A 21,172-nucleotide genomic window follows, 5' to 3' on the forward strand; every position below is an offset into this window, starting at 1 on the left:
CATCAATAGGTTATTTTTGTGCTTCCTCCTATTAGGGGATCTCTGACTTTTCTTGTAGAAAGAAAAAAAAATTTTGCTTACAATTTTGTGCAGACTAGTTCCTCACACTACGGTGCATTAAATGGATCAATTGTTGCATTTAACATTGCCAACATTATAGGTTTGTTTCTTTCGACTTTTTTTTATAAAAAATCTTTGTTACATAGCGGCGTCACAATCTGAAAGAAACTCAATTGTTTTTTTTTTTTCAAGGAAAGAGCTGGTAACATTTGCTCAAAAGAGTATGGAAAGCCAACATTTGCTCAAAAGAGAAGCATAAGAGTTCAAATTAACCTGATGTCCAATAAAAGGTAACAACACCTAATAACGAAACAAAGAAAAGGAAAAGGAGTCCAAGACTTAACAAACACCCACACGATAACCACAGTGCCAACTGCAAATGCCTTGGAGTTATCCTGTTCACTTTCGGAACTTTGCTTGTGTTTCAAGCTAACTCAAAAACTTCTGCAGTCAGGGACTCAAGAATCGAAGCCGTGTAAACAGCAGCAGTGGGACCAACTCTTCCATGTGCTGAAACCCTGGTCTTGAGTTGCCTATGAATACGATCCACTGGAAACTGAAATAAGAAAAGAAGCAGCATCCAAGAGAGACATTATACAATAAAATAAAGAGAGCGTCGTCCAAGATTATAAGACCCAGCATACAATTTGTAAGGCTGAGCACGACATTAAATATCATAACAGAGCAGAAGTCAAGTCGGTACACTGATTTATATACGTTTCACTGATATTTTCAGTGAGGCAATCAAAGTAAACAAGCTCTATCTGCTAAATAGCTTCATTCATCTAGTTGTCCTAGACTTATCACAACCTTATACGTCATTATCAAGATATCATCACAAGGGCACTTCCATAAATTCAACAATATCAAGCACATCCGCTAACAGGAAGAGAAAGTCAAATGAAAATCATTAGAATTTAGAAATAAATGTCCTTTGACAACACACAACAAACAGTTTCATTACAATTGTATAACCTTCAGATATAATCACAAACGAATTTTACAAGACCACACGAGTACAGAAAATAAACCTCAGGGTAATAGAGTGTCTGTGGCCTTTTAAAGATTACTAGCTAGAAAATTTGGTGGCTCCAAACATATGACAAAACAGGAGCAATGCATACTGAAAAACATCTTCACCAGACTTGTCTTTTTACATCCAAACCAGTGAGATAACCTTAGCACAGTTATATAGAATACATCATCTGAAGTTAAAAGGATGAAACCAAACCTGCTTCTTGCTCCAATCGTATTGCCTCACACCAGCTGCAGGAGCAAACTGAAGCAGTAAAGAACCGTCTTTCGACAACTTGAAAGCTCCAGACTGCAAAATAAGTAAACAGAGACAAATCATAATCTGCACAAATAAGAGAAGGGCTTTTTGATCTTTGGGGATAGAGAGAGACTAACGTCTAAAGACACAAACTCTGGTGCTCTTGGCTCCACCGTGACCGCAGCTTTCCCTTTGTATATCGAATGACCCACGTAAAACCTAGCAGGCCCTCCTTCACCTATATCAAATCCAAACCAAGAAAACAAGTATACATCACACACCAAGCTCCATTTCTCAAGACTAAGAGTACCCTTTTGATATCAAGAAGCTTCGAAATTTCCAGATTTAAGCAAAGCTAATACCCTAAAGTAGTACACTTTGAGAGTACCCTTTTGGAATCAAGCTTCGAAATTTCGAAACTTTAAGTAAGCTAAAACCCTAAAGTTGTAAACTTTGAGACGAACTCACCGTTCTGACGAGTCACCGAACCTCTGCTTCTCGAAGTAATCCGTCTGTCGGGACTTAACAGTGAGCTTCACCGTCTTCGTCGGCTTCGAGGCTAGTACATGTCGTTTCACGGCGAGACCGCCGGTGGCGACGAGTACTGAAGAAGACGAAGAGAGAAAGCGAGGGCTAGCAAAGGGGTTGTAACTTAACGCCACCAAAGGGGAAGATAAGAGCTGCGACATCGCTTTTGTCTCCTCTGCGAATTAAGACAAGAGGCAAAAAAAAGGCGCTCGAGGAGACGAAGACGAAAGATAAGTTATACGTTTTTAGTTTTCGACACCTTCAATTCTTAAAATTATAAACTGGTCCTCAAATATAATATATATTGCAAAACGTACCTTTAGTTCTTTCAATTACAAACTGGTCCCCAAATATAAAATACTTAGGGATTTTCTGTTCTTTTAAAATCAATTTACTATTTAATTATATTAGCTAGGCTAAACATGTAGTATTAAATTGAAAATAAAATGGTACTATTAATTAGGACAAGAGTTGGAAATAAAATATTACTAGATTTTGACCCGCCTTTTTCAAGGGCGGAATTATTTTAATAAAAATATATATTTTTTTTTAGGTTTTTATTTTATTTGTAGTTCAATTTGCTTACCTTCTTTATGATAAACATGTTATATGTTAATTTTTTTTTCAAAATATAACATTTTTAGTTTTTTTTTTGGAATCATACAAATATGAAAATATATTTATACTATTTTATTTTATACTATATCATTTTCTTTTGTTTTTTAATTTATAGTAAATATATATTATATCTAATACATCACTTTCAAATTTCCAATCCGTTTTACAAATTTTACTCTTTTTAATGTAATTTATTTTTATAAAATTAAATACATATTTAGGCACATATATTTGATAGGAGAGTCCCCTTTTTTTCTTTTTCTTTGACCCAGTTTGGCAAATTTTTCTTTAATTAGTTAATCAGTTAGGTAACAACTATTAGATACTTTGAATTGCATTATGCACAATTTATGTGAGGATATTCTGGCGTTGTGTTAAACACTTAGCATTGCATGCTGCGCCATACAACCAAGTCAACATGTTACATTTTACAAACAAAAATACATAACAATAGGTCTCGTAAATGGGTCTTTTGTAATACGGACAAAGTTTCATTAGAACAGCCTAACTGAAAATGTTTAATCCGTAAGTAAGAAGTCTCTTTCGGCCATCAATATCTTCGATGATTGTCTCCTGTGTTTTTTGTTTCTTTCTGTTTTAAGTTCTTTTAATTAATTACTTGTCCACCAATAGATAAAAATAGTTTATAGATCGATTCATATTTACAACGGAAATCAAGGAGTGGCTGCCACATGAATCGACAGCCAAGATCTTCACCCCATTACACATTATTTATATCATATATAGGTAGGTAATGGGCTTTGATCTCATCTCGAATCGGTGTTTTGTTTACTTGGTGAGAATAATAACTCTCACCCTTACTTTCCTAAAATGCTCCCAGGTGCGAAACCCAAGACATCCTTAACTACCGTCAGACTTTTCAAAACCCCCGTCAGCTCCGCCCTGCTCCGCCGACAACGGTTAAATCTCCGCCGCACCTATTTTCCGGTGAAGTAGATCTTGCACGGCCACTTATACCTTGGAGCACAGACACTCTCCCCATGGTATTATAAATGTTTTCTGATGAAGCATTTATCACAGATCTGGTTGGGAAGATGTTGCTGTATCCGACAGGGTCTTAATGCCAGGACCGAACTGGTTGAGGCTTAAGCTGTCGCTTGCTCCTATTGGTTTCATCTTACTGTCTAGTACAGTTTAGGCAAATTTACCTTGTCACTAAGGTTTCTATCCTGTTAGGTGGATTTACTGCGGTACTGTAGTTTTTTCTTGGTGAGATTTACAGTTCCTCTACTGTTGTTTTAATGGCGTACCGAAAATCACGCCTGGAGAAAGGAAAATGGATTCCGGAACCAGCAAGAGAACCGCGACGTCCTCCGATAAGACTCCCTCAAGTGAATACCGCTGCTCTCATTGAGGAACACAAATTCACTCTTATTGGCCGAGTCACAAACCCAAAGATCCAAAAAACTCGAGCTCTAGTGGATTTCTTCCTCCAGCACTGGAAAGTCGCGGGCACTATCACAGGAAGAGACTTAGGCCCCAACCTATTCCAGTTTAAATTTGAAACAGAGCAAGACCTTCAATCCATCCTCTCAAAAGCTCCCTTCCACTTCAAGAGATGGATGATAATCTTACAGCGATGGGAACCTATTGTCTCCGACTACTTCCCTGCCCTCATTCCTTTTTGGATCTCTATTCATGGGCTCCCACTTCACTACTGGACAGACGTTGCGCTTGAAACTATCGGAAATGAGCTGGGTCCGGTAGAGAAATATGATGTGGAAAGAGGAAGGATAAGAATCCTCATAAACGGACTAAAGCCGTTGGAGATGAAACTTGATGTCAGCTCACCTTCGGCCGAAATCAAACAGGTTGAGTTGGAGTACGAAGGCTTGGAAAAGCATTGCTTCACCTGCCACTCCCTATCTCATGAGAAAGATGATTGCCCCTCTCAACGAGCTCTAGTGAACCACCGAGACCCTGCACCTCATATGGGAATCTCCCAATCACGTAAGCTAGAACGAATTGATGCAGAGAGGCGAAAAGCGGAGGAACGGAGAAGAGTTCGATCTGACTCCTCTCAATGGCAGCGACCCTCCACCCGCGAAATAGACTGGCAAAATGATAAGTCTTTCCGATACAATTACGGAGCTAGAAGGGACCCAAACTACAGAGTCGACAACTCGAGACGCGATGAAACTGCGCCTGGTAGTCGCAGGCCGGTCAGAGAGAGACTCTCCTTGTCAAAAGATGATGACCTTACGAGAAGTAAGGAGTCGCACTCTCGCAGACAGTCTAAGGCCCCAACATCTGAATGGAGACCAGTGGCCAGCGGTTCCAAGCTAGGCTCAGTCCAAAACAATGCTCTATCTCTGGTATCCCATACCCCTTCCCCAAGGCCACAAAGAGAGGGAGGATCGAGCATTGCTGTAGGATCACCAGCAAGTCGCTTAGGATCAGGTGGAGGATCAGCTCCATCTCAGGAAAGACGTTCAGCCCTAAACAGACTCTCCCTGCCGAATGAAAGAATCCCAATTCTTCAAGATGGAGCTGCAAACCCAGATTCTGGTAGACTTAAAGAACGTGACACCCAAGCTGGTGTGGAAGCAGTACCATCGCCAAGAAGTGGGAATTTGCCTTCGGACCCACGAAACCTAGGCACTACCACAGGCACCCAATATGATGCTTCTCAAGACCGCTCTCCTATTAGAACACTCAGTGAAGACAGAGTTCATGTCTCCCTAAGACTGGGCCCTCTTTTTGTCTCTGATGAAGAAGAAAGCTTAAATGCCCAGCTAAATCCCATTGACCCAATACCAAGAAGAGTAGGGCCCCGAGCTGGACGAAATGAGGCAGTTCATACAACTTCTTCAAGAAAGAGAGGTCCGCGTAGCCCAACTCAGGGAACAACTGTTAAAAGGAGGAGAGTAACGAAGATCCAAGCTTCCCCTAAGAGGAGACCGAGCAAAGATACTGGAGGTAAAGGGGCAGGTCAGTCGATAGCTGCGGGCACTTCCCAGCCTCGAACTACCTTAATTCCAGCTTCAAAAAAGAAAGGAACGGATTTTCGGTCCGGTCCAAAACCTCTTCCTTAGTCTCTATGAGCTGGAACTGTCAAGGTGTTGGGAGCGATTTGACAGTTCGTCGTCTGAAGGAGTTTCGCTCTAAGAACTCCCCGGATATAATGTTCCTTATGGAAACAAAAAGAAGAGATGAGGATGTTTTACTTATGTACAGAGGCACAGACTTCAAAAGCCACTTCACTGTCCCACCTTTGGGATTGAGCGGAGGTTTAGCGCTATCATGGAAAGAAAATGTAGCTTTGGAAGTTCTGTTCTCTTCTCCTAATGTAATTGATACCTGTATTGAGTTTAACAAGAAGAAGTTCTTTGTATCATTCATTTATGGAGCTCCTAACAAAGAAGACCGTCCGAGATTTTGGGAAGTGATGACCAATTTGGGACTCGGAAGAACGGTCCCATGGCTACTCACGGGGGACTTCAATGATCTTTTAGATAACTCCGAAAAAGTAGGAGGCCCGTTGAGGTGGGAAGGGTCATTTCTCTCTTTCCGCAACTTTGTCTCTACGCATGGATTATGGGACCTTCAATTCTCTGGAAATTCCCTCTCCTGGCGGGGTACTAGATACTCTCACTTTATCCAATCTCGACTAGATAGAGCTATGGCAAACATAGAGTGGATGGAGATGTTCCCGGCGGCTAGAAGCGAGTACCTACGCTTTGAGGGCTCTGATCATCGGCCCCTACTAACCCACTTCGATCAACACTTGAAAAAGAAAAAAGGTGTGTTCCGCTATGATAGGCGTCTAAGTAGGAAACCAGAGATCAGGAAGATTGTGGAAACCACTTGGAGAGCCTCAGACACAGATTCTGTCTTAACAAAGGTCAATCAAGTGCGGAGGAAACTAATAGACTGGGCGAAGGAGCAGGCAGCTGCCACCAAAGACCACATCAGCTCCCACCAAATCCTTTTGGAGCAAGCCCTAACCGAGTTAATCCCGGATACGGATCGCATTATGGCTCTCAAAGGAACCCTGGAGACCGCTTATGCAGAGGAAGAAGCGTTTTGGCGTCAAAGAAGTCGCATCCAGTGGTTAAATGGAGGAGACCGTAACTCTGCTTTTTTCCATGCGGTTACGAGAGGCCGTAGGGCCTGTAATAAGTTCTCCATCATCGAGGATGAAGCAGGGATGGCGCACTACGATGAAGCCCAAATTGTGAAGGCTTTCTCTCTGTTCTATCAACACCTCTTTACTGCTGGCCCTTCGGATCCGGTGGATATTGTTGCGGAAGCGATCTCACCAAAGGTTACACCAGAGATGAACCAACTCTTGATACAGATACCAGAGAAATGTGAAGTCCAGCAAGCGGTTTTCTCCATACACCCTGATAAAGCGCCAGGCCCCGACGGTTTCTCTGCGGACTTTTACCAAACCTTTTGGGATGTAATTGGAGATGATGTGTACCAGGACATCAAGAGCTTTTTTGAGACAAGTTTCCTCCATCCGAGACAAAATGAAACCCATATTAGGCTAATCCCCAAGGGGACAGGAGCCAAAAGAGTCTCTGATTATAGGCCCATTGCCTTGTGTAACACGCACTACAAAATCATTGCCAAGATTTTGTCTAAAAGACTTCAACCGTTGCTCCACTCCCTGATCTCGCCGTCTCAGTCGGCCTTTGTGCCGGGAAGGGCGATCTCCGATAATGTGTTGATCACCCATGAGGTTTTACATTATTTGAGGAAATCGGGGGCAAAAAAACACGTTTCCATGGCGGTTAAAACTGATATGAGCAAGGCCTATGATAGGATTGAATGGAATTTCTTGAGAGAAGTCCTAAGGCGTATGGGCTTTCATGATACTTGGACTGAGTGGGTGATGGCATGCGTAACGTCAGTCTCCTACGCTTTCCTTATCAATGGAGGGCCGCAAGGGAAAGTAACTCCAACCCGAGGAATCCAACAAGGTGACCCTCTATCTCCGTATCTGTTCATCCTTTGTACGGAGGCCTTGTCGGGACTGTGCAACAAGGCTCTTCAAGACGGGACGCTTCCAGGCGTTAAAGTAGGCCGGTATTGTTCTCCTATTAATCACTTGTTGTTCGCTGATGATACCATGTTCTTCGGAAAGTCCAACGCGGCAAGCTGTTCTACTCTATCCACCATCCTGCTCAAATATGAGAGAGCCTCAGGTCAGTGTATAAACCGCGCAAAATCGGCTATTACCTTCTCGTCTAAGACGACACAGGAGTGCAAAACTCGGGTCAAGCGAGAGCTTAATATTTGCAGTGAGGGTGGTATTGGTAAGTACCTTGGTCTGCCCGAACACTTTGGACGCAAGAAGCGGGATATTTTTGCCTCCATCATCGATCGAATCAGGCAGCGAGCTCAGAGTTGGACAAGCAGATATTTATCGGGAGCCGGGAAGATGGTTCTGCTAAAGGCAGTACTAGCGGCTATGCCTACATACACGATGTCATGCTTCAAGCTCCCCATTTCACTCTGTAAACAGATCCAGGCGGTCCTCACCCGCTTCTGGTGGGATGTGAAACCTGAGCTTAGGAAAATGAGTTGGATATCTTGGGACAGATTGACGTTTCCAAAGAGCGCGGGAGGGCTTGGATTTCGAGAAATCGAAATTTTCAATGATGCCCTTCTAGCAAAACATACTTGGAGCCTGCTGAAGAACCCCTCATCCTTGCTTGGCAAAATCCTCCTTAACAAATACTGCCATGATACGGATTTTCTCTCCTGTTCACCACCCAACTCTGCCTCTCATGGGTGGCGCGGGATACTGGCAGGTAGGGAGATTATAAAAAGAGGATTGGGATGGGCGGTAGGGAATGGAAGGAACATAAAGGTCTGGGGTGATAAATGGATTTCGACAGAGACGCCATCGTGCCCAATAGGACCACCCGCGGAGCAAGACCAAAATCTCAGAGTCTGTGATCTTATGTTCCCAAATTCTACAGTCTGGAATCATGAGGAAATCAAGCGACGAATACCAGTATATGAGGCTCACATCAGGAAGCTGGTGCCAAGCGACTTCCAGATGGAAGATGAACTGTTCTGGCTCCTGGAGAAGTCTGGAAATTACTCCACAAAGTCAGGGTATGCCTTGGCAAAAGTCCACAATGGCAAACCGCACGAACCTTTTGACTGGAAGAAACTGGTGTGGAACGTCCAGTGCTCACCAAAGCTGCGACACTTCCTATGGAAATTAAAGAATAATGCTTTGGCAGTGGGAGAAGCCTTGGTTAAGAAAGGAATTCATGTTGATGGAAAATGCAAGAGGTGCGGAGAACCGGAGTCGATTTATCATGTTATGTTCTCTTGCATTACAGCGCAGAAGGTATGGGCTCTTACCCCAGTACTGATGCTACCATCAAGATCTTCATGTACTACGATGGAAGACCTCTTGAAAGACAGTGCTTGTATGATTAACTTACCTCCCACCGGTTTGACTACTCCCTTATACCCTTGGATATTCTGGGTTCTGTGGACGAGTAGGAATCAACTGCTGTTTGAGGATAAGTCTTTCTCGGAAACAGAGATGTTGACGAAAGCTACAAAGGCGGCGAAGGAGTGGCAAGCATCACTTCCAAACCGTAAAACTATCTCTGATTCATTTAAAGACTGTCCACAGGTGAACGTGCTACCTCAGGTTCCATCAAACTCCTTCATTATTTGTTCAGATGCTGCTTGGAATGGATCTACTGGTGCAGGGGGGCTGGGCTGGGTCTGTAAAGACTCCTCAGATGCGGTCAGGTTCCAAGGAACTGACTCTCAACGCTATATAGCATCAGCTCTAGCGGCAGAGGCATTAGCGATGAAAGCCGGTCTTCGAAAGGCCATCCCCGCCGATATAAAAGACATAATCTGTTGTTCAGATTCTAAGAGTCTTATTGATGCAATCACAGGAAAGAAGACTGTGGTCGCTCTCCGAGGAATACTCCATGACCTAGGCGTGTTGAGTAGCTCCTTCTCATCTATCTCATTTAAGTTTATTTCGCGTAATTGTAATGGCCCTGCTGATCTTTTGGCGAAGAACGCTTTGTTTACGCTGTCAAACAACCTCTCGGAGGTCGTTGAAGTTGTACGTTGATTATGAATTTTAATGAAAAAGGTTTGATCAAAAAAAAAATAACTCTCACCCTTCCAGTCACAACGCGGTTCTCGACCAGGACTTCAACCACCGTTTCTTCCGATTTACCCGATATGGTCACCTCACCTACGCCAACCACCTGCTCCGACGGCTCGAATTCCGTCGGCATCACATTGACTCCTACGAGCTGTGGAACCCTCGCCTTGACAAGCTGAAGCTTCAAACTCGTGACGGTGAAGACGTCCGTCTGGTTGTCATTGAAAGTCAAGGTCTCTCCGAAAAGAGGATGATGATCACCACCGTTAACCCCCTTTTTCTCTCTTCGCTCGTAATTACTCCACACTCGGACTTGGTACATTTTCGTGTTGCCAGTACCTATAGAGATAAGGAGGGTATACATTAGAGATCATGATAGATATTATATATGCTGTACGTAGTCATAAACCCTGACACAGCTATGTACATGAATACAATCACTATTTTACCATTATCGCCATCTGATGTCGCTTGGATGATCTTTACCATTATCTTCCTCCCTTTTCTAATGTTTATCGCTTCGATCTTGGGTTTTTTGTCATCAACTTTCAAACTTAGGGTTTGCGTCTTCGAAGGAAGTCGGCTCATTCTTAGGTTCGACGGTTTCATTTTCTTTTAATTGTTTGGATACTTGTGAGAGATGAAGGTTGAAACTAGCTGCTTGTTGGTTTATATAGATAGATAACTGATGAACATTCCATGTGCATCTAATTTTATCTAACCACTCTTCGTAAAATGCACCAACTTAACTATATGACTTGTAGGTACTGCAGTACCTACCATGCAATTGCCATGCATATAAAACGCGTCAACTATTCCGTATGAGAAAATGGAAAGAGTATCAGAATTGTTAAAGTAAAAAACTCTTGGAACAATTAAACCAAATGGGTTTTAATTAAAGTGTGAAAAGAAATGGGCCAATGAGCCAGTGTAATTAAAGCTTAACGGCATAAGTTAATGAAGGAATGGGAAACATCCCACATCGCTTACAAGAGCTGAGTTTGAGTTGTATATATAAGTTATTACACTTACCTTGGTTCAAACGGGATGCCTTGCCATGCGAGTGCTGCTGTAGCCCTCTGGCTTGGCATGGTCTTTGGTTTTGGATCTTGGTGGAGAGCATGCGGCCCAATTAAATTTTTGTTGTACCAAGTTAACCTCAACATTTTGCCATTCATTTCGAAAAAAACAGCATGCAATTTTGTTTAAAACAACAAGTAGTTTGTGTAGAAAATAAAAACGCCATGCATTTTATCCTCTCGAAAGTTTTAAACGAGGTAAAAGAGAGTTTTAGAGAATAAGTTTCGCAACTCAAATTCCCTCGATCTCTGCGAGATTCTCGCCCACGTGCAGCAACTGTTGCGGGAAGTGGATCTTCTCCGTCTCTTTAAATATCGACTCTCCTCCTTCATTTCTCACTACTTTTCGTATCGAAACCAACATAAAAAATCCCTTCGCGTAAGTCATAAATCCGAGAGTGTTTTGTAGAGTTTATAGTTCGATAGGGCGATCACAAGTGAAGCGTGATTCATCTCCATGGTTATATCCTGGGACTCGATATTCGTACAGTTCCGTCTCACTAACAAAGCGAATATTTAGAGTTAAGGAAAGTGATTATATCTCGACTCCATGTTCGTTTGCGAATACGATTTCTTATCGTTTTTTGTATTCTCTTTTACAATCGTCAATTTCCTTAACATATCGCTTTTATTATATCGTTTATGTAAGTCCGGTTATTCGGCTTCTACAATCTTAACTCTAATTTCGCTTTCTATTTAAAGCGTTTGATCGGATTGAAAAACGGTTTAACAAGGATTTGTTAACGGTTTTTAGAACGATGTTTGCGATTTGCACTGTAGCATTTCCGCGAAACGTTTCTTAATTATCTCATACACGGTTTGCGTTTTGCTCTGTAGCACTACCGAAAAACGTTTATCTATATACTATTCGAAGAAACCTTTTCTGGTTTCATTGAAACGATGTTTGCGATTTGCTATTTGATTATCCGCGAAATGTTTCTTTGTTCTTTTGTAAATGTGTTTGTGAATTTCTTAATAGCCCTTCCGCGAAACGTTTCTTATGTATTTCATAACGATTTGCTGATTGCTTTCTAGCATTATCGCGAAACATTTTTGATATACTTAAAACAAAATTATACGAATTGTTTCCATAACCGCTTCCTTAAACGAATTTATGAAACATTCTAAGTCTATACAAAACGGTTTTTGCGAACCCTTTTCTAAGCGAGTTTGCAAAACGTTTTTTCCAGATTAATATCGATATGATTTGGTAATATGAGCTTTATGAGCTTTATGAAACATTCTAAGTCTATACAAAACGCTTTTATATGAGCTTGATAATCATGTTCCTAATAATTCATAAGATAACCGAACATCATAATTCATCAATATTATTAAAACTGAATCACTGTTATCTTTTAGCATCAATATACTTTGGCATACTTAAAACTAGGATAAGATCCGCGTTTTGCGCATACTGAGTTTATAAAATTAAAATATGAAACATACGGTTTTGACAAATTTAAGATTTGTGTATGATTGGTTTATATATATATATACAACTTTAGATTGTTTATGTAATCATTTATACATTGAACGGAGAACAATTATAATTGGAATTGTGTATAAGAAATTAAAATTTCTTATGGGGCCTATTTATTTGGATATTTTAAAGTCATACTAATAAAAGTATTTTCTACTTTTTTAAATTAATTTATCGATGATTTAGATTTGAATATGATCGAATATTAGTGTAAGAATTTGGAATGTTAACATTATTTTTTTATTTAACACTAATAAATGGAAAATCCCATATATAAAAAAAAAAGATTGGGCTAACCTATAATTAGTACATAAGATACTTATGGGCCATATTAAGACAACAAACAATTGACAAACCCGATTTTTAAATTGATATTTGGAGACGACATTTTTTTTTGCTTTAAATCTGAAGCTGAATAGATAGCTCGAAGAATGATGGTGTCATTTGAGAACAACCCCTAGTTTATATAGGATTGCTTGTTAGGTTTTAGTTCACGTATAAGAGATTTCGTACATCGAATATATATATATATATATATATTTGTTTCCTTAGCTTCCGGGTTTTTTTGGACTATGACATTACTTGGTGCCAAAGTTTTATTAGTATTGAATATAAATTACCATTTTTTGCTCAAGGTGAAGTGACGATCAAGTGACGATCCATTATATTTTTCATTGATATTGGTCTGAAATATATTCCATAGTTCTATATACTCGGATACAACCACTGCTTGAATATTATTCAAAGATCACACCCTACTCCTCGGCTTTATAATGAATTTAGATTGATTGTAGACAATGTATAATGCTAATTGATTATGTGATTTGTACAACGCATGATATGATCACAATTCCAAACAAAAATCAGGATAACAATAATTTTTATTGATATTAGTATTCTTTCGGAGTTTTTTTATCAATAGATTGTATTTTTAAATATGTTTTTTTTCAAACTGCTATTTTTGGAAACTTTTCATTTTCATAAAGAACTATTATAGATTTGAAATTGTGATTTAAAATTTAGGATAACAAGAATTGTTGTTGATAGATGAGTATCCTTTTAGATTTTTTTCATTAGTAGGTTGTATTTTCTAAATAATTTTTTTAAAGTTCTCATTTTTATAGATAACTATTGTAGATTCGGGATTGTGATTTAGAAATTAGGTGTACATGAATTTTTATACTTAGATGAGAATTCTTTCATAATTTTTCATCAATAGGTTATATTTTTAAAAACTGATATTTTTGGAAAGTTCTCATTTTTATATAGAACTATTATAGATTTAGAATTATCATTTAGAAATTAGGATAACAAGAATGTTTGTTGGTAAATGAGTATTCTTTCAGAATTTTTCATCAGTAGGTTTGTATTTTTTAAATAAAATTTTAAAACTGCTAATTTTGGAAAGTTTTCAGTTTTGTTGAGAACTATTGTAGAGTTGAGATTGTGATTTAGAAATTAGGATAACAAGAAATTTTGTTGATAAATGAGTATTTGTTTTCATAGCTTTTCATCAATAGCTTGTATTTTTTAAATAATGTTTTTTTTAAACTGCTATTTTGAAAATTTTCCATTTTTTATAGAAAACAATTCTAGATTTGGATTGAAATTTATTAGAAATTAAGATAACATAAATTTTTGTTGATAGAATAGTATTCTTTCAGAATTTTTCATCAATAAGTTGTATTTTTTTTATAATTTTTTTAAAAAACTGCTATTTTTTTTAAGTTTTCATTTTTATGGAGAAATATTGTAGATTTAGGACTGTGATTTAGAAATTACAAAAAAATTTGTTGATACATGAGTATTCATTTAGAAAATTTTATCAATATTTTATATTTTTAAAATATTTTTTAAAAAAAACTGTTATTTGAAAAGTTTTCATTTTTATAGAAAACTATTGAAGATTTGTAATTGTGATTTAGAAATTAGGATAAAAAGAATTTTTGTAGGCAGATGAATATTATTTCAGAGTCAGAAGAAAGAAAAATGTCATAAAGTGAAACACTCCCAAAAATCTCCACAAAAACAGATCCACCATGTCCATGTAGACCCATCAATTAAATGGGATTTAACATATGCTACCATCGTACCATCCATATGCGCCATTTCATGCCGCCACAGATCCACGAAGCGAAGCTCTCATCCCACAAGAACCAAACCACATAATCAATAACATAGGCAAGGAGAGGAGACCATTACAGGAAGTCTCATGACTATAGAAGGACCACTTGGAAAAAAACACCACCCCTCACCGCCATACAAAACCACACGGTCAAGAAAAAGCCACTAGTATCTTCCATAAGGACTTTCTAACCACATTTTAAGTGACAAAACGGACAAGAGATTGAATTTGCTAAATACTCTCCTAGTGATTCTCCAATATTCTAAAAAAAAAAAAGAATTTACCAAATATGACTCAAAACTTGATTTTAACCCCCAAAACTATACTCAAACCATATTACTTGATATTCTTGAAGACACATTAAACCATATTACTTAACCCCAAAAGTATATCATATGATCTAAGAAGACACGTTAAACCATATTACTTGATATTCTTGAAGTTACTTAACACTTTTAAAAATTAAATAAATATATCTTAAAGTTACTTAAAACATTACAAAAAAAAACTAACGTGGATGACTTCCATGGAAGTCTTCTCGAATTAGCTGGAAACATTAATACTCATGAATGTTGGTAAACTCATAATTAAAACCAATTAAGTTATGAAATTCATTCAGAAGCTTAAATATCGACTAATATATATGAATTAACAAAAAACTGTTAAAAATTCTTTATAGTTAGAGAAATGAAAGTTTATAAACGTTGACGTAGACTTCTAAGAAAATCATCCATTTAGGTCATTTTTGCAATTGATCGGATTGTGTCTGAAATTTGATTTTTCCTAGATGTCTTCCGGTAAGTCGTCTAGAAATTTGACTTTTCCTAGACGACTTTCCGTAAAGCCGTCTAAGATAAGCAAGTTAGTTTTGCATTTGACCGGATTGTGTCAAAAATTTGACTTTTCTAAGACGACTTGTAAGTCATCCAAAAGAAATATAAAACTTTAATATTTTATTATAATTAGACGACTTCCATGTAAATCGTTTCAGGTTACTTTTGCAATTGAAAATTAAAACTAAAATATTTAATTTTATCTGAACGACTTACATAGAAGTCTTCCGGTAAACGACTTACACGGAATTCTTCTGTAATAACCATGGTTTGACCAGAATCTCAGAATAAAATCCTGTAAGACCATTGTTTGACCAGAATCCTTTATAGTTAGTTTTGTGGTTGACTTTGAATTTCGAGTCAATTTTGCAAAAAAACCCCAAAAAAATTTGGTATTGGCTTTAGATTTATAAGTTTTATTGAGTGATGGATTCATGAAGTATTTTGATTCGTAAATATATAATTATATATTATAATTAAATATATATAATTAGTTTTTAAATATTATATAAAAATTTTAATTATGAAAATTTTAGTTTAATGTATTCTATAAATTATACTGTTTTCTTAATATAACTTAATCTATCTTATAAATTTTTACTATTATATTTTTTACAGTTTTTTAGTAATTAGTTTTAAATGAATATAAAGTAAATTTTATCCAAGTATATAAACTAATCACTAACAATTATATTTCTACAAGATACGGACCCGTGTTTTGCACGGATTTTCTCTTATGTTTTAATTTTTGTAAAAAATATAAAAATAATAAATAATTTTGTTATAGTTTTAAGATTTGTTTTATTTATGTAGTGTGAGATTTATTTTAGAATTAAGAGCTCGTTCCCCCCTCACCCCCCCCCCCCCCCCCACACACACACAATTTTTAGTGAATAAAATAATAAGAATTTGTCAAGTTATATTATAATTTAAAAATAAATAAAATCCAACGGGTATGTTTTACCCAATGATTTAGGGTTTTGGATTTATGATTTATGATTTAGAGTTTAGTGTTTTGCTGGCGGTGTTAACAATATAAAAAACATTTTTTGGTAATTATTTTTGGTAATTATTTATATTTTTATTTATTTTAAAAGCAAACTATAACTTGACAAATTCATATGATTTTATTTTCTTTTTAAAAGATATTGAATTTTAAATAACCAAATCCTATTGGTTGTTAAGTAATTTTATTAATGATATATTTTCATAAATAAGAATTTAATTGAAAATGAATTAGGAAAAATGTAATAAGATGACAATGAAGCTTGATTTTTTGTTTGACCAAACACATATATATAGACTTATGGTGTCAATAATATTAATCTATTTTTATAACCAAACACGAAAATATATATTAAACATGTCTTTCATTTTCTTATGATGAAACACATAAAAAGACATATCACGAAAAAATCCCAAATTTTCAATTTTTGTTAATTAAATAGTCTAGTATCATGTTTGTCATCAAATTATTTTTAAAAGTTACTATTAAATAAACTTTTTAGAATTTTTTTGGCTAATATTTAAAAATGGAAATTATTCCATTTTATGAATATATTTTATTCAGAATTAAAAATAAAATAAAACAAAATACTATCATATAATATTTTAAAATATTTTGCTTAGAAATTAAGATTAAATAAATTACTATTAACAATTTATTTCTAGTTACTATTAATTACAATTTTAACAATTCGTATTACTACTATTTTTACAAAAAAATTTGTTAATTAAATAATTTTAGTATTATGCTAATCATCAAATTATCTTTTAAAAATATATTATCAAATAAAGTTTTACAATTCTCCTTTTTTAGGGTTTTTTTTAAAGTTGAAAATGCTATCAAATATTCTTTAACGAATTTTCTTAGGATTTTATAAAAAAAACTAATCATATTTCATAATCCTTTACAGTTATCATGTTTATCATTAAATTATTAAAATGAAAATAACAATTAATAAGATTTTACAGTTCTCTATGGTCAGGATTAAAAAAACATCTTTTTGGTTAGGATTTAGAAACACAAGTAAAAGTATATTTTACAAATCACTTTTATTTTGGATTTTAGGAAAAACTATATTCAATTAGTGGCAGGTTTTTGTTGACATATTTCAAAATCTATTTTTTATTGACACATGTTAGAAGCATACCACATAAAATATTTGAAGTTATTATTGGTTTATAAATTTTTTTACGGAAAATGTTTATTAAAAATAAAATTTAGTTATTTATAAGAAAATAATAAGTTTACTTTTATAATTTGATTTAATTAGGCTTTCAAAAATGAAATTTTATTATTTTACAATTATTTTTTTTAAAGATGTTTAATTAAACAATTTCTTGTATTTGTAGGATTCTATAATTTTTAAACAACTTACTTCTATATAATACAAAATTCTGTTTAATTAATTATAGATTTTGTTTTATATGTACAAACACATATTCATCGTATTCACACATAATCATGTACGACAACAACTTAAAACAATTATAACATCATAGATAGTAAAATGATTTAGTATAAAAATGTTTTAAAAAAGCTCAAGTAATATTTTCTTGTAAATACTATTGAGTTTTGTAATAGTAATATGAGGAAGCTTAAACTTAAGATGTGAAATTTTATAGTTATTTTTCGTTTACAATTTTTTTACCATACAATTATCTATTAAAATAATAGGAGTCCTTTTACAATTTTCTTTTGTTTAGGTGTTTTAAAAAAAGGAATATTACTTATTTTATAATTAGTTTTATTTATGATTTTATTAAATAATTTCTTGTACTTGTAGGATTTTTAATTCGTTTTTAAGAAGATTTTTTTAGAAAAAAAGAAAAGTTGCTTTCAAATAGCTTTTTGCAAAAGAATTTTAGGATTTTAAAAAAGGAAAAATTACTATTAAATCATTTTGAATAAAATAATTATATATTTATGATAAAAACTAAACACATGGCACAATCTTAAAATATATATTGTCATGTGTCACAATCATATTAATTAGAAAGTTTTACAACTATGTGATAATAATTTTCTTTTTCTAAAATTTTAATAAACGAGATTTGTATTGTGGTTTTCAAATCCTAACCAAAAGAAAATTTATATTTTCTTTTCTTTTTAAATCAAGATCAAGGGGAATTGTAAAAGTTTATTTAATAGTAAGTTTTCCTTTTAAGAATTTAATGATAAATATGCTACTAAAACAAATTTAATTAACAAAGAAAATTTTTAAGTAGAAGTGATGTTAAAATAACGAATTGTAAAAACATCAATTTTTAAAATTATTTAATATTGAAATTATTTATTTGATATTAATTTTATGTTTCTTAAATCATAAACAAAATATAATTGTAAAATATTATGTAATTGCAATTTTCCGTTTTTAAAAAAAATAAACTGTAAAAAAATATTTTTGTAATAGTAATTTTCCTTTTCTAAATCTATTTTAAATCCTAAACAAAAGAGATTTGTATTTTATTTTTGACACATGTCACAATTTTAATTATTTTATTGACAAATTTCACAATCATATTAATTAGCAATTTCGAAGAATCAAATTTTATATAATTAGATTTTTGACACATGTTACAATCTTAATTATTTTATTGCACGTGTCGCAATCATGTTAATTAGCAGCAACATTGAAGAACCAAACTTTATATAATAAGAAAGATGGCATGAGTGAGATTTATTTGTTAAAATAAGTTAATTAAAATTTATATAAAATCTAGTAATATTTTTTTTTTTTTTTTTGAAAGAATTTTAAATTTATTCATCTCAAAAAAAACTTTTGTACAGAAAAACTGCAAACATTTCTATGAAAATATATAAAGAAATTTCTTTACTACTCTGTTCTAAATTCTCCCCATCCAAACTTCCATAGTCTTCTCATACTTCCTCCAATTTTTCCTTCTCAAAGATGTAATTCTGTTTCTCACCAATTTCTCCAACCTTGCTATCAAACAAGAAATTGGCTGCGACTTCTCTTCTGCTCTTCTTATATTTCTCTCCTGCCAAAGTGCATAAACAACCGCCTGAAAGCAATATCTAAACAGGAACTTAACACATCTCTCCCAAGTCCCATTCACCACCAATCTAACCACTTGATCCCATTGGTAAATAACTCCACTACCCACAAGATTTCCCACAGTCACTCTCCAAACTTCCTTTGAGTATGCACACTCAAAGAAAATGTGATCTCTGGTTTCCATCTCTCTTTTGCAGAGCCAACAAATAGATATTGCTTGAGGGTTCCATCTTAGAACCCTATCTCCTGTTGCTAATCTATTTTGAATAGCAATCCACGCAAGAAAAGCAAACTTCGGAGTTGCTTCAGGGAACCATATCCCTGTACTCCAAGAAACTTTAGGCGCATGAGCTCTTATGAGATTCCATGTTTGAGACGTACTGAAACCTGTCCTGAAATCTCCACTCTCCCTTTTCCATAGACAGTCATCCTCCAACATGTTAAGTCCTCTGTTTTTTAACTTCATAATTTCTTGTTCTATTAGCCGATACACAGGGGTTCGCTGTCTTCTAGCTCTGTAAATCTAGTAATATTTATTTGTTTGAGAATTATAAAAGATGTTAAAGTTTGGATCAATAAAGTGATATCCAAAAAAAAAATTTGTCATTCAATGATATCCAATTCATTACTAATATATAGTTTTTCTTTGAAAAATACTAAAGAATAGTAATAAAGTGTCAACACATAGTAATTTTAGTATTTATATATGATGGAGTTTCCACTAATTAAAACATTTTACAAATTGATTGATATATACTACGCTACATATCCTAGAAAAATATGATTTTAAAGATTGGATTGAGTAAAATATAGTATTTATCCTAATTCTTATATTTACTTATTTAATTTATTGTAATCCTTATTTTTACATGTTTAATAAATTTCAAATAATAGTATAAATTTAAATTAATGACTCATTAGTTAAATCATTAAAACATAACAAATAATCAAAAATAAAAAAATTGAGATCATGAAAAATCATCAAATTCAATTTCAAATAATAGTATATAGATATTTGTACACAGTATAACTTTTACCAATTCCATTTAAACTAATACATACGGCACATCTACAATATAAAACATCTATGTGCAAACATATCTATTAATTTTTTAAAATAGAAGCAAATATGAAATATATAATTAGTTTCAAACAATACATAATCTGAAGATTTTAAGTAGCACATATCTACGGCTGACAAGAAGAAAAAAAAGTAGCATATACAAACCCTATCAAAAGTCCCGTGCATTTATCATCGATGTTTTGATTTTAAATGGCTATATAATTTTTTTTTTAAAGTAAAGCATTACCCATTCCATGATCTGAAAAATTTAAATTATCGAGTCAAATAGTCAAATTTAAATGCCTCACGTGACAAATAAACAATTATCATATGCATTAATGATGTTTGGATTTTAAATGTCTATATTTTTTTATAAATTAAAGTACCCACACCCTATAAATATCCTACATCATTTGGTTGGATCAAACACCCTTCAACAATTCAGAATTGTGATAAAAGTAAGTGACTATAGTAATCTCGAGTCAAATATTCTTTGTATACACTTACTCCGTTGTAATTAATGGAAAATCAAGAGGGATCAGAAAATGTTCCAAGATGGGAAAATATGAATAAAGACATACTTTCAAACATTTTTAAGAAGCTCGACGTAGTAGACGTTATCATGGGAGCATCACGAGTGTGCATCACATGGTTCCTTGCCTCTCACAACAAAACTATATGGAACACCATCAAACTCAACGATCTTGATTCAATCATTTTGGATAACCCTTTCAGCCCTAATCTTCAGGCTAGTGGTAGTCGATACCAGCTCAGGAAGATCTTAACTGAAATCAACAAATTCGCCCGTACTGTCCCGAACTCTTTTTTCTTCAACGTATATTGCAGTGTCGCAGAAGAGGAGCTTGCGATCATTTCTAATGGGTACGCAAAACTATGCTAGTTCTTGTATTTCACTTCACTTTTGAGCTAGCTTTACATAGCATAAAAATCTGATATAAATCTTA

The 21,172-nt window shown here is 34.7% G+C and overlaps 1 protein-coding gene and 1 long non-coding RNA gene across 2 annotated transcripts; both read right to left on the reverse strand.

Moving 5' to 3' along the window:
- Positions 1–282: 282 nt before the first annotated feature.
- On the reverse strand, positions 283–2,065 carry LOC106420280. The gene is made up of 4 exons (XR_001283944.3): positions 1,802–2,065; positions 1,471–1,571; positions 1,292–1,384; positions 283–616 (listed from the first exon to the last, which is right to left on the reverse strand). It is a non-coding gene; the product is annotated as an uncharacterized LOC106420280 (long non-coding RNA).
- A 16,906-nt stretch (positions 2,066–18,971) lies between these two features.
- Positions 18,972–19,583, reverse strand: LOC106420350. Its single transcript, XM_013861199.2, has one exon. It carries the CDS (start codon positions 19,581–19,583, stop codon positions 18,972–18,974), a length of 612 nt encoding a protein of 203 aa, XP_013716653.2.
- Positions 19,584–21,172: the final 1,589 nt, after the last annotated feature.

This window comes from Brassica napus, chromosome C9 (assembly GCF_020379485.1).
Source record: "Brassica napus cultivar Da-Ae chromosome C9, Da-Ae, whole genome shotgun sequence".
Classification (NCBI taxonomy): Eukaryota; Viridiplantae; Streptophyta; class Magnoliopsida; order Brassicales; family Brassicaceae; genus Brassica; species Brassica napus.